Here is a 14,854-nt window from a genome sequence, read left to right as displayed (position 1 = left end):
ACACCGTCCCTTAATTCATATTCAGAAATTTACAACACCAATTTCATCCCTCAAATGGATTAAGTATTCAGTCTTGGTAGCTTTCATCAGAATATCTGCAAGTTACTTCTGGGTGCTACAATGCACAACTTCTAGCACTCCATTCTGGACTTGATTCCTCAAAAAATGGAACTTTATGTCAATGTGCTTGCTTCTCTCATGCAGCACTGGGTTCTTAGCAAGACTTATGACAGATTTGTTATCAATCATCAACTTCATAGGCTTACTCATCTTGATATTCAGATCATGCAACAAATTCAGTAACCACACAGCTTGACACGGACACAGAGCACCTGCAATGTATTCAACTTCACAAGTTGATAACACAAACACATGTTGCTTCTTGGAACACCAAGAAATGAGACTTCCCAGATATTTGAAAAAGTATCCAGAAGTACTTCTTCTGTCAACTCTATCACCACACCAGTCAAAATCTGAATAGCACATCAGTTCTGACTCACTTTCAGATCCAGAAGGGAACAAAACTCCAAACTTCACAGTCCTCTTTATATACCTTAGAATCCTGACAGTAGCTTGGTAATGTGACCACTTTGGTTTGCTCATAAACATACTCACCATTCCAATTGTGTAGCAAATGCCAGGTTTGGTATTATAGAGATATCTCATCGAGCCTACCAATTATTTAAAAGTCATAGCATATACATTATCACCCTCATCAGTAGAATCCAACTTGTGATTCGTCTCAGCAGTTGTGACTGCATACTTGCAATTTGTCAGCTTGAATCTCTTCAGAAGCTCAAGCTCGTACTTCAGTTGATGCAGAATGATATCCTTTTTGGAGTACAAAATCTCCATCCCTAGAAAATATACCATATTTTCCAAATCAATCGTCTCAAATTCATTCATCATCACCTTCTTGAACTTGACCATTTCATCAGAACAACTTTCAGTTAGCAATATGTCATCAACATAAAGACACACCAGAATCATATTGCCTCCAAAAGTATGCTGAACATAAACTCCGCATTCCATCTCACATTTCATAAACTCTGTGATTCTTTTTCATAAATCCAGGAGGTTGTGACACATAAACTTCTTCTTGTAAAGGACCGTTCAGAAATGCAGATTTAACATCCAGATGTATCACAGACCGATTCCTATTAGCAGTTATAGCAATCACCAACCTGATTGTTTCATGTCTGGCTACAAGTGCAACCACTTCAAAGTAATCTAGCCCATGTTTCTGAAGAAAACCTCTAGCTACTAACCCTGTTTTGTATTTCTCAATTGATCCATCTGGCTTCAACTTCACTTTTAAAATCCATATGACGCTGATGGCTTTCTTCTCCTTTGGAAGTTCAGCCAACTCCCAAGTCTTGTTTCTTTCGATAGCCTCAAGCTCTTATTTTATAACCTTCATCCATACTTTCTTCTTGCGAGCTTCATTGATACTGACAGGTTCAGAGTCAACCATCATGGCACACTAAATAAATGTCGAACTCTGCAAACCTTATGGGTGTTTATCTCATTCTTTGTGGTCTCTGAACTTGTTTTGAATCTTCTACAGAACCTAGAACAGTGTCATCTTCTAGGTCTCCTCCAGAAACACTTTCTTCAGAATTACCACCTACAGAAGAATGATTACTTCCAAAAGCATGATTACTTCCAGAAATTTGACCCCCAAAGTCTTAACCACCAGAATATGGACACCACTAGAATTTGGATCACCTTTAGAGTCTGGATCACTTCCAGAGTCTCCGTCAAATTCACCTTCCGAATCGCCTTCAGACACTGATTCTCCTTCATAGTCAGACTCGACTTCAGCTTCAGAATCAAAATCATCTCCTGATTTCGAGTCATCTTCATAAACAACTTCCAAACTTCCTTCAAAAGCACCTCCAACACCAGAGGCTTGACCACCATATTTTGGATCATCATCAAAATCTAGATCAGTATCAGATTCACCTTCAGAATCAGAATCATCTTCTGACTTTGACTCGTCTTCAGAATCTTCAGATTCCGAACCATCTTCAAAAGTTACCTCAGGTGTTAACATTACACTAGAGTTGGATTGAGACTTGCTCCAATCCCATGCTTTTGACTTCTTCACAATGATATCTCTGCTGACTTCATCTTCAGAAGCAGACTTGACTTCAGATTCAGGGTCAACTTCTGACTCATATTCAAAGTGTCCTTCAGAATCAGAAAACGTCAATCGCATAGGTTCCTCATCAGATTCATAAGTCATCAATAGCACAGGTTCATCATCAAATACTCATCTGGCTGTGTTTGCTTCTTCTGATTTCCTTTCCTTATTCGACCAACAGTCCTTAGCAAAGTAGCCAAACCAATTACAACAGTAATACTGAACCATTCTCTTGTAAAGCTTCTCCTTTCCCTTCTGATGTTTCTTTTCATCAGAGTAGAAGGCTTCTGACTTCTGAGAACCACCATGTCTTTTCTTGGCTTCTGACCAAGACTTCTTCTGGTCCTTCTTGACAAAAGAAGCTTTCAGAGCCTACTTTACCTCTCTTTTAGAGGTTCTCTCAGTCAAACGCAACTCTTGTGCTTCTAGACTGCTTTGCAGCTCTTTAATTCTCATGGTTCTCAAATTCTTAGAATGTTCAATAGCTACAATAACGTAATCAAACTGAGGAGTAAGTGATCTCAGTACCTTCTCAATAATCACTTGTTCTAAGATTATTTCTCCACAACATTCCATCTCATTAGTGATCAGAATCACTCTAGAGATGTACTTTGATCTCATCTCATTGTTCATGTTGAGATTCACTTACTGCTTACTTAAAGACTCAAGCTTCACCTTCTTCACTGATGAGTCATTGCCATAGCACCATACTAGTGTGTCCCACGGAGCCTTTGACGTCGTCGAATCAGAGATATTCTAAACACATTCGCATCCACACACTGATGGATGTAGAAGAATACTTTTTATCCTTCTTCTTCGTTTCTCTTTGCGCGTTTCTTTGTGCTTCCGTTGCATCCACAGCAACTGATGTGTAGCCGTCATAGACGAGATCAAGCACATCTTGAGCGCAAAACAATACAAACATCTGAATCATCCACCAAATTCTTTCCATCAAACACCTGAAGTTTCGTATTCAAACCACTGTTACCACCGTTCATCTTCAATATTATGCAAGAAATCACTCAGATCTCACCAAACACTCGTGTTTCCCAATCCCTCAAAATCAAGAAATGTGATTTCGCTATGATTTCGATCGTAAATTCAACGCAAATTCAAGAATAACGAAATCAATCATACATGCCTTACATACATTTGCGGTTCCATTCTCGTGGATCTGAGCCAGAGCTATTGATATCAATTGTTGGTGCACAACGAAATAAAATGTACAAAGATGAATAATATGAAGATGGAAGAAGAGAGAGAGAGAGAGAGAGAGAGAGAGAGAGAGAGAGAGAGAGAGAAAGACGGTTACAACAAACTTGTTGAGAAAGAAATTGTATTCACAAAAGGCGTTATTGTATTACAAAACCCTAGCTACAAACTTGTTTAAATAGACAAATTAAATTGCCACGCAGGCGCAAAAAAAAACTATGCTTAATAGCTAAGCTAACAAACAAACAAAACTCCAAAAGCTAAACACCACTTCTGGAATAGTCACCTCAGAAGCTTCTGCTTCTGACTAACAGTACTTCTGAATATGAATTACTTCTAACAAATCAATCATATATTTTTAGAAATGATTAGTGACATGTCTGACTAGGAATAACAATGGATAGGGATAGGGTATGGGCCGGATACTATAGTATCCATCCCTATATCCGCATTTTGAAAAGATTTTCTTACCCAAGCTCATATACGCATGATCACCAACATGTAAACTTGTGCATGTATTCTATGGATATCTATGTACCTATACTCGTATCCATTTACCCATATTTCTAATAAAAAATTATTGATCAAATGTAATTTTTCATCTCATTTTAAGCTTTTGTCAACATTAAAAAAATTCAAGAATATTATGTTGCGTTAAAAAATAAACAAACACTTATATTAAAATATGTACAAGTTAAATAGTAATATATTTTAAAAAATTAATAAAAATACATGTTTATATAATAATAAAAATAAAAATGTATAAATATATATAGTGCGAGTATGGGGTGAGTGGGTACTAAGATACCTGTACCTGGACTCATATCCGCTTATTTTAATGGATAATTGCATGTGTCCATATCCATGTCCATTTTGTAGTTTTTACTCTACTCATTATGATTAATTTTTGAAAGAGGATTTCTTACCCCACCCCTTGGGGTTCTTAGGCACCATGTGCGCTTCTAAAAATACCCATGCTTTCGGAGATGTATCTCCAGACACACTTTTTTTTACTCAACGTTGGTTTGTTCCGGAGGTGCATCTACGAAATATTTTCCGTTATGTATCTCTAGAACCTTTTTTGATACATTCGCGCCAAAGTTCTTTCTCCTCCCTCATTCTTCACTTTTCATCTTCAATCTCTCCAAACTCTCTCAAACCTCAAAAAATCTATTTCCACCAAACTTGATTTTTTTTCACTCGAGTTCGATAGAGAGCATCAACTTTAGTGATCAACACACTCCTAATCATTCAAAGCTTAATATAATCGATAAGTTTTTTAGTTTCTGAGGTATTTTCGAGTATTTCCCGTAAAAGAGTTAGAATATACTTTTAGGGGTATAAATTCTTAGATAGTTTTAGAAATATAGTTTAGAGACAATGTACGTATTGTTTGTTTTCTTAAACGGACGATCAAAGATTCAAAAAGTCAATTTGCATGACTACAATATGTGGTTCTTCACTGTCTCACACCCCTACATGGTGCCCATTGCAGAAGGATCATCGCCCAGACCAGCTCATTAGGAGATATTAGAGGAGCAACAGTCTCTGTTGGACCATACTCAGGATGTGTTGCCTCGCTGTCATCAGATAGTTAAGATGGGGGAGCAGGCATTGAGACCGGTTTCTTCCCTGAGGGGTCTGGTGTCAGGCGTAGAATGGATGTCATGATTGCGGTGGCACAGGGGACACTTATGTACCGCAAACATCGCGCCAGGACGGGTGGAAGAGGATGCGGTAGAGGAAGAGGAGGCGACAAAAGCATCAGAGGTGGTAGAGGCAGAGGAGGCAGCAGAGGCATAGGCAGAGGAGAGAATGAAGATATTGTCCGGCACACAGAGTAATGACTGTGGTGATTATTTTGATGTACTATATTTTTATGACATTAATGTAATATTTTTTGATGATGTATATGACATACGATCACTTCTTGTTTATGATATATTTTGATGACATTGATGTACTATTTTGATGATGTAATGGATAAAGTTGAATCTTTACCTGAAATTCAATCTTCTCTTGCTCTCTTTGATTTGTTGCATAAAAAAGTTAGATTTTTGGAGTGAAAAATGGTATTGATGACATATGGTTTTTTAGGTTGGTGAAGGTAAGTGTGGAAGAAGAAAAACAACAATTAGGGAGTGGTCATACTGGTTTAAAATATAGCAGAAACTTTCGAAGCTATATCTACGGAAAAGTCTGGCGCTAAGACGTTCTGGATATGCATCTACATAAATTTTTGTGGACTGAATTATTTTGAAGTTTTTCCCAATATTTACAAGTTTAAAATACTTTTGTAGATGTAGCTCCAAAAAAACAATTTTTGGCCAAAAAAGATGCGTCCAAATATGTATTTCCAAAATCAAGAGACATAAATAGAATTGCGCCAGTTAGTTAAGAGAATATGGGGTGAATTAAGAAATTGTCTTTTGCAAAAACCTATATGAAATAAAGTACATCAATTATTTTTCAAGAAAAACTGCCATCCCTAAGTCTAACCTATATGAAATAAAGTACATCAATTATTTTTCAAGAAAAACAATAACATGGATCACATAAGACAATTTTGTTTTAGAGATATTTCATTTTTCTCTCTTTCTACACAAGTTGTATTTTTTTTTTCCACTACAATTGTTTCTTTTTTAAACCGGTGATCTCACAATTCTTAATGAAATCTCAGCCTCTCATTTATCTTTACCACATAAAGTCAAATAATTTCAAATCGAGTGGTGATTATTTTCTAATGAACTCTCTGGCATAAAAACTCCACAATTGAGAATCTCATTTTTATTATTTAAAAAAAAAAAAAACTAGAGTGAAAAAATAGTTATCCGGTCAAAAGAAAACACCTTAGAACTTAAAAAACACCCATAAAGAGATTTAAGTTTGACTTCTCTTCAAGAATATTACCAGGTCGAATTCAAAATTTCCAAATTTAGACTATGTTTGGATTGATGGAACCAGACGGAGCGGAATAAGATGAAATAAAATAATATTTTATTGTTTAGATAATTTAAATATGGATGGAGCAGAGCGGAATGGTATGAATTTCATTCCATTCCATCACTTACCATCATTTTTCTTCCCATCCGATTTTGGTGGAATGAACAATTTAACTTATTTCGTCCTAAAATTTTCAAACAATGGAATAGTAGCTTCGTTCCGTTCCGTTCCATCTCACTCCACTCCACTCCATTCCGTTGATTTTACGATATCGAAACATAGCCTAAGGTCTATTTTTTTTCCATCATTATACTGATTCAATTCAGCAGCACAAGTTATATATTCATATTACATATGATAGGACTAGTATATAGTTGCATTGCATCAAACCAAAATTGAACTAAGCAGGCTCATACATATGTGGTAAACACATGAAACATCATCAAAGAGACAATGAAAAGAACTCTCCATGTTAAAATTTGATTAGTAGTAACATGTATTCAACATTTCTCTTTTTCTTTTTTTTCTATAATCATTGTAAATTTACAACAATATAATTTACCAATCCCAAAAGAATAAAAATACAACAACCTTTTTCTATGAAACAAAAACTCTACCCCTACCCTTTGGATAGAAAACAAGGAAGTGTGTGTTTTGGTAAAAGGAGAAATCTCAGTAACAAATCACGGTGAGAGAGAAGCTACTACAAATAGTAGCTTCACAAAATCACGGTAGAAAGGATACTATACGTGAGGCAGCGGTGAGTGACCGTGTTACCAAACATAGGCGAAATCATGGCAACCAACCGCAATAATATTGTGACGTAGCCTAAAGAATGAATAACTTTACAAAAGAAATAATACATGTGTTATCTTTGTGGATTTGAGATGTGAAGCATTTCTATCTCTGCGTTTCCGTTGATCCTTAGATTCTCAAACTTCTCTACTTCTCTTGAAATCTGAATATCATTCGGATAATAGTATTGATGAATGAATTTTACAACAAAACGGGGAAGCAATGCTGCTATTTGTATTCCAACTAAACATAACCAGAACAATGCAGTTCCTGCAACATCAAAGATAGCCCTGCGAAGTTTTGTACAAATGAATGTGTTACCGCGTTGGATTCATTTGTATAAAAATGTAAAAAACGGAGAATGAGATAGATAGGACGTACCAGTAACCATGAAGTGCCGGTATAGCATCAATAATCATGACACATATGAAAGTTGCAACGATAGACCCCCAAATGGATGCATGAGAAATCCAACTCCACCTGATTACATCCATGGCCAAGTGCAAATTGACCAAAATAACTACCGAAAGAGTCCAAAGATCCCCTATGCTTGATATATCTATAGTGCTTCCCCAATATGCAAACAGAGGAACAAAGAAGACAACGATGCTTTGCCATAAAGTATCGGCTATCATCAACCAAAACAATTTTTTGTTGTAGGCCTCTTGTCTTTGTCCAGCTCCGTAAAGCTGAGGATTATGCAGGAGAGTCCTTTTACTGAGATCCTTGTCAAGAATACCAACAACAATAGTTGGCACTGCAGTGTAGACTATCGAATACAACACACTGCTCCATTCGTTTATAGCTGTTGTCACAGTGAAGGCAGTGAAGAGTACGTACCTGGTAGACAAAGAAACACGACAAGATAGTAAGATGCCAAAATTTTGAACCATGCGTCTTAAAAGCCAATAAGAGGTATCTATCTATGATCGCTGTTTTTTCAGAAGAGTTTTTATGAACTAATTTGACCTAACTAGTGTCTATTTGGAAAATAAACAAGTCAAAGTTCCACCGTACGTATATGCATAACCTGAATGATAACTTACCAAAATAGAATAAGAACAAAGACAGCATTTCTGTAAAAATTGTATAGCACCATGTAGCCTAGTCGTTGGTAATTCCAATGTCCGTGTATGAATAAGAGAGGAACTAAAAACCTAAACTGCCCCATTGCAAAATCGGAAGCCATTACAGCTTGCCTACCCTCCTGTCCACTGATGCCAACCCCAACATCAGCCATTTGGATCATTGATACATCATTAGCACCTATAACACATCAATGTGAAAGATTGTTCACAAAAAACATAAATCAGGTTAAAAAACTATTTTTAATCTGTGCTTTTTCTTTCTTTGTTTCTTTTCGTTTACTTTGTCCTCGTGTTTTGTTCTCGGGAAATGATAATCTGAAACAAGTAAACAGAAGATATCATACCATCTCCAATGGCTAGAGTCATGTCAGCTGTCCTTTTCTTCACGAGCGACACAATTCCGGCCTTTTGCAAGGGAGCCACTCGACAACATAGAACAACAGAACATCTTTGTGCAAGTTCAAAGAGCTGGAATCAGCAGCAATGAATAAAATCAGCACATAAGAGATAAGCTTGCATGCATTGTAAACGCCATTGATGTGAGATCTGTGAGCACGTACCTCTTCTTCAAGTTCATTGTCAAGAATATATACAAGGCTTGTACCATCAATAATCAAGGCCATCGGAGTCGGAACAACATCAACGGAATTTCCGTCGAAATAATTGCCAACTTCATTTTTTCTGGACATGAGAAGTGCGTCTTGTAAATGCCTTCTACACGACTCTCGATTATTGCTCTTAATTTTAAATTGAGTCATGCCGCTTGTTAGTAGCCTTGAGGAGTAGCCAATTGAAATGGCGGTTTCCTGTTTGTCACCAGTTAATACCCATACTTTAATACCAGCTTGTCTTAGAGACTGAATAGATTCCGGCACACCTTGTTGCAGTTTATCTTCGATAGCGGTAGCGCCCAGTATGCATAAGTTATTCTCTACATTGGCTGCAACCTTACGAAGCAAAGCAGCCCTACCGAGCAAAGAAGTACTTGCTGCCTCAAAAGCAAAGTGCCATTGATCAAATTCTGAAGGATTCAAGTCACGCATCCCAATAACAAGCGTCCTCAAACCGATGGAAGAATATGAGAGAAGATGGGTTTCTGTTGCATGTATTATATTTGTGTTCAATGATTTATTGATTACACTAAACATTGATGTATCCGCCCCTTTGACGAAAAGTTTTACTGAATTGTCACTGTATCCTAATATAACTGACATCCTTTTCCGATCACTATCAAATTCATGCAAACCCAAGACATTGAACCTGCATAGCCAATAACACGGGATTATTTTAAATTGTCGATATTCAACAGAAAAATGACTGTTTGAGTTGAGGAAGAAAAAGAAAAAGGCAATTACTAAGAAAAATAAACTCACCTTTGTCTTTCTCCATGAATATCAATGACTATGTAACCTGAGGTTCGTTCAATAAGCATAAAACCGTAGGCAGCAGCAGCATAAGTCAACGCTTGTTCATCTGGTGATTCCCCTTGATAATCTACCAGCTTGACTGTAGGGTCAGATGTGTCGATAACAAGAGGCACAATAGTATTGCATGCTGCGAGTGCAAGAAAGAAATCGTAAATCCTTTTTCCATCTCTATTTGCAAATCCACTTTTCGATAATTGCAAAAGCTCTTCATTAACTTTCACCTTCATCTTTGGCTTCAAGACCTTTCCGTCCACTGAGACCAAATAACGACACAATAAACATCACGTTAATGACAAAAGTTGAAAAACAGTATATTATAACAAGCATAATTGAAGAAATTGCACCTCGAAGAGAGTATTCAACTTGCTCATTCTCAAGACCGGCTTTTGCAGAGCTGTAATCAACACCCCAGATACTCGCGCATTGAAACTCCATCTTGTTTTCAGTGAGAGTACCGGTTTTATCCGAAAAGACATACTTAATTTGCCCTAAATCTTCATTGATATTCAAGGCCCTGCACTGAAACTTTGAATTTGTCGCCTCATCATACAATCTGGAATCTTTGATCATGAAATAGGCCTGACCAACACGAACAAGCTCCATAGAAATGTACAACGATATAGGAATCATAATCTGGAAAACTATAACTGACATAAGAAATGTGAAAACGATTTCCACTCCCCATCCATAATATTGATAATTCTCCTCTTTTCCCTTCGAAACATCCAATTTCCTATAATAAGGCAATAGATTCAATTTATTCTTGTTTTGCCTTAACCAAACACCAGCACAAACTGAAGTGACTGTACACAACACTACAAGAAATAACGAAAGCATGATGATCTCAGAGTTCATCTGAGTCTCAAGCCGACTCCTCTTAGACGGAGCTCCTGAGTTGTTGAGCATCGCTTTCGTCTCACGACCACAATACACAGCAACACCAACCACAGAACTAGTATTCTTCAGCTCACATCCTCTAAGCACAATATTCGAAGAACCAAGCGACAATCTCTTCCCATCAACCTCCATTGTCGCTTGAAATCCATAAATATTCCTATTCGGTTTCTCACACTTAATCAAACCACTAAACCTCTCCTTATCACGAAACTTAAACTGAGTCTCTTGTTTCGCATACCTAGTCTTCAAATTCGACTCCCCGTCTAGATTAAGCGTCTGAACATACGCAACACCGGTCGGATCACTCGTCGACAACAAAACAAAATCACAAGGAATTGGTTGATTAGCATTGATTTTAACAATCTCCCCAACTCTAATATCTTTCCATTTCTTCTCTACAAAACAACCATTAACCAAAACCAATCCTAACCTATTGTTCTCAACTTTATCTGACCTATGTCTCCTCCAATCCTCATAAGCATCCTTAACAGCAGTAACAAGAAGAACAATACCTAATGGTAAAAGTGAAGCACCTCTCCCAAAAACAGCTAGTTGAGGTAACTGATTAAGAATAGCAATCAACAGGAAATAAACATAAGCAACTCTATGAAACTGTTCAAACAAATTCCTAGGAAGAAAAGTGAAAAATGAATACTTTCCAGTACGGATTGAATTCCCTGAAAATTCAAATCTCTCGTTTGTTTTATCAGGATCATCCACATAAATCAACCTAGCATCTTCATCACTGATTTCCTTCTGAGACATACTGAAGGCTTCAGAATTTGAACCATGTCTCACTGGTTTGGACTCTGAGTGAGCGAAAGTTGTACGTGATGATGAATTGTTGTCAGTTTCCATCATGGTTGTGTGAGAATAGTTGATTTTGAGTTTACTAGATCTTGAAAAAAAACATAATTTAAAACGTTGTTGTTGAAGATTGGATCAGAGGATAATAAACAACATTAAAAAACATGATCCAATGATTTAACAACAGACATAGAATAGTTGTGTTGTGTTGTGTTGGTTGGGTTGATGAAAATGAAGAAGAAGGTGTGAAATTTGCAGGACAGGTCAATGGTGGTGGAAATGTGTGTGTAGAGAGAGAGAGAGAGAGAGAGAGAGAGAGAGAGAGAGAGAGAGAGAGAGAGAGAGAGAGAGGACGGCAGTATGGAAGAAAAAGAAGAGCAATAAAGTTGGTAAATAGGTGACTGGGATTATATGCGTAGCCGTAACACTTTAAGGTTGTTTTTTTTAGTGTCAAATTGAATATTACATTTGAATCTTTTAAGAAATTTGTTTTATAGAGAAAAAGGATAATTGTTGTTGGAAAAAATAAAATTTATTTACATTTTTAGTATGTGTGAAAAATTAAAAAATATATATTTATAATGGAATTGAGGTATTTGTAGAAAAAAAATCATAAATATTGATATTGATATTATTAATTAATAATAATTAATTGGAAAAGAAAAAGTATAATAGTATTTTTTAAGAAGATAGAGAAGAATATCTAGTTTTGAATTTGATATACAAATTTTAACTTTTATCTTTTATCTTTATCACTCACATCAATAAAAACTCTATTTAATAGTAATAGATATTTAATACGAGCGTTTAGATTTTTTTACTAGCATTTGCCTTTTTTTTTTTATATAAATTATTTGAATTAGTTTCTTAGCTTATAACTTTTGGTTTCTCTTTTTTTTTTTTCCTTTTAATTTTATTCTTAATATTTTAACTATAACTCTATCTTATTTTTTATTATTATCATTTAAAATAAAGTTAGTATATTTTTTATTTTTTAAAATATTGATTTATAAATATTAAAGATTGAATCTAGATCAATATCCCTCATTCATTTAACTTAACTAGTACAGTTTAATTTAGTAATTTAACTAAGTTGAGTTACATCATTCTAATAGGGTCATGCTAACTAGGGATATTCTTTAAGCAATTCATATAAAGATAATATTTCTTAAATAAATTATTTATTTTAATTTTCAATGCATTAAATACAATAACTTCAATAAAACAAATTTTGTTATTTTTTAAAAAAGTCAATTATTTTCATTTGTAAAATATTAAATACAAGTATTACTTACTTTTTTAAATTCTTAACAAGTGTCCATGATAGGGATGACAATGGATACCCATGGGTACGGATACTAGTCTCCCGCTACCCATCCGTTTAATAAAAATGATATCCGTATCTGTCCCATATCCGTGATATTTTAAATATCCGCGGGTATTTACGGATACTCATGAATATATTTTTTTAATTGAAATTTAATAATTTTTTATATATTGAATAAAAAATTTATCTTTTTATTAGTAGAAAAGTATGTGTTATACATTTATTATATTAAATTCAAAAGCATCTTATAATGAATATTGACGTAGAATGTGAGAAAATGTTTAAAGAATATTTAAGTATACTAATTGATATTAAAAAGATATTCAAGTATACTAATTTTAAAATGATATTTAAGTAATTTTAATCACTATTAACGGATATAGATACCCGCGGGTATGGATACCATCAAATCCGTATCCGTACCCGTAAGTAAACGGGTAACTACATATCCGTTTATAATATCCGTGGATACCCATTAAGCTATTCAACCCGTGTCCGTGACGAATTTTATCCGCGGGTATGAGTTTTTTTGCCATCCCTAGTCCATGAGGCATTGGTTAGCATTCCTCATTTGAATATTTTTATGATTAATTGTAATTTTAGTTTTCCTATTTTATTTTAGGAAAATGCTTATCTATAATATAAGAAAATTGGATGTTATGCCAAATACCAAAATGCCTCTTTTGCTCTTCTATTGTGCCACATGGATGGTTTCTCTTTCTTTCTTACATTTTCTTCTTTGTTTCTAATTCACAAATAAATATATTTAATAAAATAAATCTATCTATCATATAAGAAAATTAGTTGTTCTGGAAATTCCTAAAATACCCTGCTGCTCATATAGGCTACCACGTGGATGGTTTAACAAGCTTCCATTCTATTTGCAAACGCTTTAGTTTTTATTGGATTTCTGATTTCCCAAATGCAAAATCACTTTCTCTTTCTTCCTCTTATTCTGGCTTCTCTCTTCCTCCACCTCTTCCTTTCTTCTCTTTTTCACTGCCTCTCTATTCCTCTTCTTTCTTCTTTCTTCTCTCTTCTACCGCCTCTCTTTTCTTTTTCTCTCTTTCTTTTCTTCAACAAATATGTTATTCTTATCTCTTTTGATCTACGAAACTCCGACGATTTTACGGCGATGGACGGTTTGACAGTGGTAGATCTCTGGTGGCGGCAGTGTGTCTCCGACGACGAGCGTGGTGGTCAAATAAAAAATGGTTTTTGTGTGACTTTTTCAATTTAGGTTTTGTTATTAACTTATTCTCTTTTATTTGATCTGTTTAGGTTTTGAAATTTGGGAAACTAACATTTACTGTTATGCATCTGGCCTTCAATGGTGAAGGTGAACGTGAAGATTATTCATGAAATACTTAAGCGTGTCGAAACTACTTCGACACAAAATGGTTTATGTGTGATTTTTTCAGTTTAGGTTTTGTTATTAACTTATTCTATTTTGTTTGATTTGTTTAGGTTTAGAACTTTGGTGAACCAACATTTACTTTTACGCATTTGGCCTTCAATGGTAAAGCTGGACGTGAAGATTATTCATGAAATGTTTGAACGTGGAGAAACTACTTCGGCGCCATGTGAGATTATAGAAATGATTGATGAGTAGGTAATACCAACTATTGTTTTGCCTAAACTCTTCTATTTTATGTAAAGAAATTGAGTTAATGCTGATATTCATGTTTGACGGCTGATTCACACCATAGTCGCAAAATATGGCACAACAGATTCATATTTATTTGATAAAAAATTGAAGAATATGAGAGTACTATAAAGGTCCTTCATAACATTTTTTTGTTTTTGAATAATAATGCATTTCATCTGTTCGATGAAAGTCCCATTAAACAGAAAAGCATTTTGATATGCTCTGAGTTTATGTGCATTTTGATTAGTATATATTTTTCATCTTAATGGATTATGTAAATATCTAATATACAAAGCTTATTTACTCATACTTGACTTTTTTTCTTCTCTTGGTATGTAAAAGTTGGCTTTTGTTTATGAAGATGGACGCTTCGTGGAAGGTAAGGGTGATGGGAGGAAGATAATGTGGACCGGGTGCAGGAGACATAGAGTATGTATAAGTTTAAATTTGTGTATTATTTTTTCTTAAATTATTTAAATGTACTCTTGCGGTAGGCTTATGACTGATTGTTGCTTATAATAGAGAACATATGTCTCGATTGTAACTATTGGCCAAAGTACAACT

General features: G+C 35.1%; 2 protein-coding genes across 2 annotated transcripts; both read right to left on the bottom strand.

The window, feature by feature from the left end:
• Positions 1-102: 102 nt before the first annotated feature.
• On the bottom strand, positions 103-666 carry LOC131620168 (secreted RxLR effector protein 161-like). The gene has a single exon (XM_058891180.1). The coding sequence runs from the start codon at positions 664-666 to the stop codon at positions 103-105; it is 564 nt and encodes a 187-aa protein (XP_058747163.1).
• Positions 667-6,755: 6,089 nt separating this feature from the next.
• On the bottom strand, positions 6,756-11,628 carry LOC131616793 (phospholipid-transporting ATPase 1-like). The gene is made up of 7 exons (XM_058888241.1): positions 9,956-11,628; positions 9,558-9,864; positions 8,745-9,444; positions 8,529-8,652; positions 8,143-8,362; positions 7,478-7,936; positions 6,756-7,386 (listed from the first exon to the last, which is right to left on the bottom strand). The coding sequence occupies exons 1-7, from the start codon at positions 11,367-11,369 to the stop codon at positions 7,170-7,172; spliced, it is 3,441 nt and encodes a 1,146-aa protein (XP_058744224.1). The 5' UTR covers positions 11,370-11,628; the 3' UTR covers positions 6,756-7,169.
• Positions 11,629-14,854: the final 3,226 nt, after the last annotated feature.

This window comes from Vicia villosa, linkage group LG7, assembly GCF_029867415.1.
Source record: "Vicia villosa cultivar HV-30 ecotype Madison, WI linkage group LG7, Vvil1.0, whole genome shotgun sequence".
NCBI lineage: Eukaryota > Viridiplantae > Streptophyta > Magnoliopsida > Fabales > Fabaceae > Vicia > Vicia villosa.
This window is presented reverse-complemented; position numbering and strand designations above follow the sequence as displayed.